This window comes from Lathyrus oleraceus, chromosome 5, assembly GCF_024323335.1.
Source record: "Lathyrus oleraceus cultivar Zhongwan6 chromosome 5, CAAS_Psat_ZW6_1.0, whole genome shotgun sequence".
Taxonomy (NCBI): domain Eukaryota; kingdom Viridiplantae; phylum Streptophyta; class Magnoliopsida; order Fabales; family Fabaceae; genus Lathyrus; species Lathyrus oleraceus.
Window position 1 is genome coordinate 190,108,302 of NC_066583.1, and position 8,322 is coordinate 190,116,623.

Genomic DNA, 8,322 nt, shown 5'->3' on the forward strand with positions numbered 1-8,322 from the left:
GCAAAGTCTCATAAGTTATTCTCATGGTGATAATGGTGTATACCACCCTTCGACCTGAAACCACTATGGACCCTAGATGTAGAGTCGAGTGCTTTATTGCTAATCAAACGTTATCCGTAACTGGATAATCATAAAGACAGTTGATGGGTACTCCACGAAGCATGCTGAGGGACATGAGTGACCTAGATGGAATTTGCCCATCCTGCATAACAGGATAAATGTCTATGGGCCCAATATTGAACTGGACAAGGATAACACGGTCTATGCCTTGTGTTCAATATAGATATAAGGGCAAAAGGGTAATTATATGCATAAGTATTATCACAGAAGGATTTGTCAGATCACATGACATTTTCGTGTCTTGGGTAGCAGTGATGTTAAATACGTGATTTAATATAATTGTCAATGCCGCGAAAACCTACAGGATCACACACAAAGGACGGATTGATGAGAGATAGAGTAACTAAGAAACACCGTAAGGTACAATGCACTTAAGTGAATTGTAGAATATCGTAAGGCACGGTGTATTTAAGTAGAATACGAAATATGGTAAGGTACCACGCGCTTAAGTGAATTTGGCATATTATAAGATATGAGTCACATACACTTAAGTGGGCTTTTTTTGTTTGAAGCCCACACAAGTGGTTCTATAAATAGAACCCTTGTGCAGAAGCATAATTACGGTTGCATTTTCGTTTTCTTTTTCTCTCTCACACACTCAAAGCCTTCATTCATAGCAGCTAGCACTTAGATTGAAGGAATCCGTTCGTGTGGACTGAGTAGAGGCGTTGTCATCGTTCAACGTTCGTGATTGCTCCATAGATCTGCATCAAAGGTTTCAATCGTCACAAGAGGTAATTATTCTATCACTGATCATGCCAATTCATAAGGATCACTAAAGGAGAAAATTTTAATTTCCGCTGCGTTTTGAATCGCTGTTCTCCTTCAATATCATCTTTGAGAATAGTTAAGTTTCTTGTTAGTTCTTACTGTTTTTGTTTGGACAGTTTACCCAGTTTCCTCGCCATAAACTAATAGCATTTCAAATACCACACCATCAACAACAACAAAATCAAAGTCTAACTTATAACGTAATATTATATTATCACAGCAGCACAATTCTTTACATACAAAAGTAACAAATCCTCACAAACTCAATAATCCAAAAAGGATTATTTATGAAATTTATTTTCTCATAACTAGTGACATCAGTCCCCCGGTAGGGACTATTACATCTTTGTTCTAGAGACTTACTCCTCCATTTTGATGATACATCTGATGGACTCCCCTTTCAGCATGTAATCAAAAGCTTTGTTAATCTCTGAGAATGGTACTGTATGAGTAATGAATTTCTCCAGCTCCAGCTCCTGCAGTATCACAGTAACATCACATTAACAACACAAATAGCATATCATTCTGCAATACTAGATAATCCGCCTAATGCACTGCATAATCCAACATATATAGAATCTTACCCCTTTCATGTACTTCTCAACAACATTGGGAAGATCAGTGCGGGGCTTGTAGTTGCCATAGAAGGTACCCTTAAGAGTCCTCTCATTCAAGAAATTCATAGGATGAGTTTTGAAGGCATCATCTTTGCTTGGCACTCCAACAAGTACAGCAACACCCCAACCCTAATTAATAACAACAGATCAAGGTTCAGCTTTTGCCTTGGTAAGATTTATAATTTCTTTAGCAACAAGAGTAAATGAATTTTATTTTGCATACATCATGAACACATTCGAATGCTGAGATCATGGCCTGGATGCTACCGGTACATTCAACAGCTCGATCTACACCTCCATTCGTCATTTCAGCAATTACCTGAAAACCAATTTTCACATCTCAATCTCTTTGTATAAACAAAAACATTATAATCCATAGCATCATACTCAAAAATTATAATAGAAAAGAGAAATATAATAAATTATCAATGAACTAACCTGTTGCACAGGTTTGTCGTGCTCTTTTGGGTTTACGAACTCATTTACCCCAAACTTCTTAGCTGCCAACAAGAAAAACATAATAAAAATTTTATCAATAAAAGAACAGCCATCGAATTTATGTTGGCCCACATCTTCAAGGATTTGAGAGAAGATAAAAGCGTTGTACCTAATTCAAATCGGCTGGAAACTAAATCAACTCCAATGATTCTTGATGCACCAGAGATTCTTGCTCCTTCAGCAGCCTAAATTATGGTTTAAATACAAGAGCAGAAGTTAATATTGACTCGTTTCATTTCCAATCATAGCTACAATATACATGCAGACAAAGGTATAAGAGGAACATACAGCAAGACCAACAGCTCCAAGTCCAAAGATAGCAACAGAAGAACCTGGCTTTGGTTTTGCAACATTCACAGTAGCACCAAGACCTACACAACCATAAATGTAAATTAAACTGAGAAAACATAGAGTAAGCCTAGTTATATATTATATCTCAAGTTAGGGATCTTCCATATATATACCAGTGCATATTCCACAACTGAGAATGCAAACTTTGTCAAGTGGTGCATCAGGGTTGATCTTTGCAACACATCCAGCATGAACCACAGTATACTCGCTGAACGTAGAGGTGCCGACGAAATGGTGCACAGGTTGTCCCTTAATAGAGAATCTGGACTGGTTGTCATTGAGCATGACACCTCTATCTGTGTTGATCCTAAGAAGATCACACATGTTGCTTTCCTCTGACTTACAATGTGGACATTCCCCACACTCTCCTGTGAATACAGGCAGAGCATGATCCCCTGGTTTCAGGTTAGTTACACCCTCACCTACGCTCTCCACAATCCTGATTAACATCATCCCAACAATTATCAATAACATTCCTTCATATTACAATTACATACCAGTACATTAGTTAATCAAAGGATTCAATCAATAATGCATAAGAGAAAGATTTATAATAGGTGGTTCAACTTAGAATATTGAGAAGAGAAACATACCCTCCAGCTTCATGACCAAATATACGAGGAAACAATGGAGTCTGTCCCTGAAACAAGGGAAAGCAAGAAAACAAAATTAAATTACTGCCATGTACAAAAAAAAATGAAACCTTGAAGGGGAAAAACAGCATTAGAAAATTTTATAACTAAATCTGAGAATAATTTTACAGGGTATGTTAAACAAATGAATTTGTGTCAGAAACTAAACAACCCGTTATGTTACGTAATCAAATCAAACTACATCAGAAGAGCAAAATCTCTAGTACGAATTTCAAAGTAGTTTTTCCAGAACACTATTTTGGGATTTTTAAATAGATCTAGAGCTAAAAAACTGAAATCTAATGCCATAATTTGTAATTAAGTCTTTGAACTAAAATTAAAGTCCTAATTTAGGGATATAACTAAATTCAGGGAGGCTAATTACCTTAGCTTCCCAGAAGTAAACATCAGTGTGGCAAAGGGAGGTGAAGAGTATCTTGAGACGAACTTCACCGGCCTGCGGTGGCGCCACCTCTACTTCTTCAATCACCAGCGGCTTCCCAGCCTCCCATGCAACCGCAGCTACAAGTATATTACAAATGAATGGAGCGATGATTAAAATATAGTAGGAAAGAATATGAAAATGATGAGAACATAATTTGAAAAAAGAAGGAGATGGTTGACCGACCTCTGCATTTGATGATCTGACCAGCAGTGTTCGACATGGTAAAGAGATGATGATAGATAACGATATGGTAATTAAAGTAACTGAGATGATGAGTGTTAAGTTTGGTTTGATTTGATTTTTGCTATATCTGTGTGGAGCCAGCAACGTGAGTGATCTCTATTTATAGTAGTGAGAAAGAAAGGAAAGAAGGTACTGGTAATAGAATACTGCTTTGGTTTTGTGGGTAACCGCTGTCGCTGTTGGTATTTCCAGGTATCGCCTTTTGGCTTTGATATACCACACCACGTAGCCGCCAACTGTACCTGGTTTTCGTATTATTTTACTTTTCCCACCAAAACTTTTAATTTATCTATAAGATAGCATCTCTTCTATTTTTTATTTGGTTTTTCAATTAGAATTTCTTTTATTTTAAATAGATAGTTGATGGATTAATTGATTCACTCATATAATTTATCAACTATTTATTAAATTTTCATAGGAAGAATTTTTTTAAAATAATCAAGTTTTTTAATTTAAATTTTAAAATAATCACTATTTCAAATTATTTACCAATATAATCATGTTTCATGCACACCTCTAAAATATGTGTAAGTTGGATTGACTCATTTAAGTTGTCATTGAACATAGGCGTCAATACTATTGATGCATGCATGCAGGTAAAATCAATGTAATTGGTTGGTACATAGTTTATTATATCAAGTGTATGCGGTATTGCATGTGGCGTATGTTTTATATTTTATTTATTTTTTAAAATTTTATATGTTATAATTATAAATAAATAAAATAAATAGATAAATGAAAAATAATTATTAATATTATGATATAAAGTTAAAATACATAACAATTGACAAGAAAATCAATGACTTGTCCGATTGAAACGCCTCATGTTCCACATCCTGGTGCGTTAGCTTGCCTTCGAGGTCTCCCACGATTTCTCTGAGGTGTTTGGGGTCTTTGAGACATGATGCAATGGTGGCTGGTGTGAAGGTCCAGTGGAAGGTCCAACGGTATTTGATAAATTTGTCATCATTTCTCCCCAATAGCTGGGGGTATTCCCGTCAAAGGTGCTGCCGTAATTGAGTTTGGTGGCCATGTTATCGTAGTTGGGTCGTTGTGGTTGGGTTGTTTGTGGACGGTATGGTTGCTCGAATTGGGACATTGGATCATTTTGGAAACGAAACAATGGTTCCTATAGTGTAATAAAGTCAAACAATGGTTGAGTGTTATGGCAATGAGATGTTTGGGTGTTCATAAATGGGGGGCTATGATGGCATGAGGTTGAATCGTATGAATTATTCGCGCTATAGACAAATGTGGTGGCTCTACATGATTGTTGGTGGTTATGGTTTGGTTCCTGGTTTTGAGTTTATGTGTGTGGCATGAATTGGTTACAAGGTTGGGTGTTTGGTGGTTGGGTGTATATGGTAGGGTGATGGTGTGAGGTTGGTTGTTGGGTTTTGGTGGGTTGACATTGTTCTTGGGCAAAAAAAATTATTGGGCGTATGATGACGAAGCTCGTTGGCGTGGATCAATCAAATACCTTGGCTCAGACACAAACGGTGGCGTTGTAACCGACTTAAGCCATGTCATATAATGTTGAGTTGGTCTAGTGTCATGTATGATTGGTTGGTTTAAGATATGTTGTCGTTGATTCCTCTAATTACGACACATCTTTTTTGCAAAGTCTCTCCAATCGGAATAATCTCATTGGTCATCGACTCTTTTTTTATGCCAATCTCCCAAACACGTCAGAGGTTCTGGAATTTGTTGTTGCATGTGAAACTGCAGTTTCACACGGTCACTCTGGTGCATCTCCACAGTAGTGAATCGGGTGATCGATGTTTTTGTTGTCCAAACTGCAATGGCATCATGGTTAACCTGATGGTCAAGACCCGAATACGGCCTCCAGATAAATTGTATAAGAATTTGACATGATTAGAGGATATGTAATTGGATGATTTTTTTAAGTCAAAAGTAAAGTTATTTAGTAGTAATACATCGTCTGGTCCAATGTGGTCTAAAAGATTGCGATAGACTACTACAACGTGTTTGGGACACCTGTTGTAGTTCATCCCTTTAACTGACCACCTAGGTCGAAAAGATTGAAAATATATTAGTTACAGTCAGTTGTAGTATAAAGTCTAACAAATTAGAAGATTTAAGATAAACTTACTTTGTTGCGTAGGGGAACGTGAATGACTTCTCGTTGACCAGGGTGAGTGACGACATACTTGACCAACCTCATGCTTGTAGCAAATAGGTGCAAGAATAAAACATACAAATATGTTTTTTTGGCATTTTTACACAACGAACTATATAGATGGGACAAAACAGCTGAACCCCAACTATATGTGCCTACTTTATTTATGTTTCATAACAACGACAAATACATAATATTTACCGTATTACCAGTACTTTCAGAAAATAAAAAATTACCAAATAGAATCATAATATAACAGTGAGCTTTAATTATCTTTTCATACTCAGTAGATTCTTCGTTTAATGTTATACTTGAATAATATTGTTTAAAATATTTAAAATTAATACCTTGACCCCTAGGTTGACCCGAAGTCTGTCCGGTAGTTGTGTCTTCAGACAAAGAGGCACCCAACAATTCCTCGCATATAGAGTTATCTTGGTTAACTCTACCATTTACGACATTACCATCGATAGGTAGACCTAACAACATGTAGACGTCCTCAAGTGTGACGGTACACTCACCGAAAGGAATGTGAAACGTATGGGTCTCGGGTCTCAATCTTTCTGACAAAGCAAGAATAAATTTGTAGTCAACTGAGTATGAGACTATGTTGAGTAGATTACCAAAACCGCATCCTCGTCGATATGGTTCTATCAAAGGGTCGTGTGGTACATATTCATGTACACGACACCGAGATCTCTTTAGGTCCTAATAAAAAATAAGTAAGAAATAAGTAAGAATAAGTAATAAACAATAGAGACATTTTGTTAGGAAATAAGAATAAATAATAAACAATATAGAATAAGTAATAACATACAAATGTCGCAATATTGTTGATTGTTCATCGATGTTCATCACCCATGGTCAATAGAGACATTTTGTTGAATGCGTTTGAGTATCTGTTGCTGATAGGTTGAGTGTTGCAGAAAGTCTGATAAGCATCAATATTTATATATGTGAAAGTAGGTTGAGTGTAAGGTTGAGGGTAAGTTTCATTCACGTGAAAGTTTCTTTTGCATGTGATATATGTGAACACGCGCCATTGGTAAGGGCGCATGAATGTCTTTTTAGGGCACATGTCATTGGTAAGAGCGCATGTGTTTGTCCCTTTAGGGCAGGGGGAATCATGCAAGGCGCATGCCTTGTCTTGTTATGGAGCATGCATTATTTTCTAAGATCATGCGCCATTGGTAAGGGCGCATACGTTGGACAAAATTAATTGTCTCAGTTCGTTGATCCGTCACAAGTGTTTTGTGAAACTGATGATGACGAACAAGCTGAAGTTGATGTTGTTGACGAGGAAGAAGAAGAAGAAGAAGAAGACGAGTTATTGGTTGATGAAATGGTGAACGATGAAAATGTCGACCACCAGCAAGAGCCATTACTAGCTAGACATGTATATTGTCCACCTCAACACATGACAAGCTTAAATTTGGGTGTATAGGAACCTTCGTCAGATATATTTTACAATCCTTATGTGCAACTTCAATGATCATTGAAAGAAGGAGACAAATTTCGCACAAAATAAGACTGTGTCAGAGCCATAAAAAAGTATCACATGGAATTATCAGCTGATTATAGGGTTGATTAAACTAATGCAACAATGTATAAGATTTATTATCGTGATGAGCTATGCCTATTTCGGTTGTCAGCATCTTATCGGAAGAGGAGTGATTCTTAGGAGATAGGTTATATGGGTCAAGTTCACACATGCTTAATCACGAACCTAATGCATGACCATCGCAAACTCAGCTCTCAATTAATATGCGATGAAAATTTATTTTTCATTAGTGACAATCCATCGTTAAAGGTGAGTACAATAATCTCGCATATTGTTACATAATACAACTATACTCCATCATACAGGAAGGCATGGATAGCTAGGACTAAGGCAGTTGAAAAAGTGTTTGGAAATTGGGAGGAGTCATACAAAGAACTTCCAAAATACTTGGTGGCACTTAAGCATTATGCGGGTCTTGTGTTAGTGGTAATGGCATATTCCACCGACTCTTTTGGGCGTATCAACCATGCATCAAAGGTTTTACTTTATGTAAACCTATTATACAAATTGATGGTACATGATTGTACGAGAAATATAAAGGAACGCTACTAATGACAGTGACACAAGATGGCAACAACAACATTTTTCCAATCGCCTTTGCAGTAGTTGAAGGGGAGACTGCTGGGGAATGGATTTTTTTCCTAAAAAATCTATGATTGCACGTTGCTACTTAGCCTAACTTGTGTTTAATCTCAGGCAAACACCTATCAATTATGATTGCCTATAAAAACATTGATAATGGCTGGCAGGATCCTCCTTCGATGCATGTCTATTGCATTAGACATATCAATTAAAATTTCATGTGGGAGATCAAAGACAAAACATTGTGGAAGAAGGTTGTCAACGCGAAGTATGCATTAACAAAATCTTCTTTCAAACACTACCACAAACATATCAGATTGTCAAACGCAAATGCAGTAAGGTGGATCGATAATATCCATTGG

The 8,322-nt window shown here is 36.8% G+C and overlaps 1 protein-coding gene across 1 annotated transcript; it reads right to left on the reverse strand.

Moving 5' to 3' along the window:
* Positions 1–1,072: 1,072 nt before the first annotated feature.
* On the reverse strand, positions 1,073–3,856 carry LOC127082487 (alcohol dehydrogenase 1-like). The gene is made up of 10 exons (XM_051022732.1): positions 3,618–3,856; positions 3,375–3,511; positions 2,951–2,997; positions 2,471–2,796; positions 2,295–2,377; positions 2,116–2,191; positions 1,947–2,008; positions 1,732–1,827; positions 1,476–1,637; positions 1,073–1,367 (listed from the first exon to the last, which is right to left on the reverse strand). The coding sequence occupies exons 1-10, from the start codon at positions 3,652–3,654 to the stop codon at positions 1,251–1,253; spliced, it is 1,143 nt and encodes a 380-aa protein (XP_050878689.1). The 5' UTR covers positions 3,655–3,856; the 3' UTR covers positions 1,073–1,250.
* Positions 3,857–8,322: the final 4,466 nt, after the last annotated feature.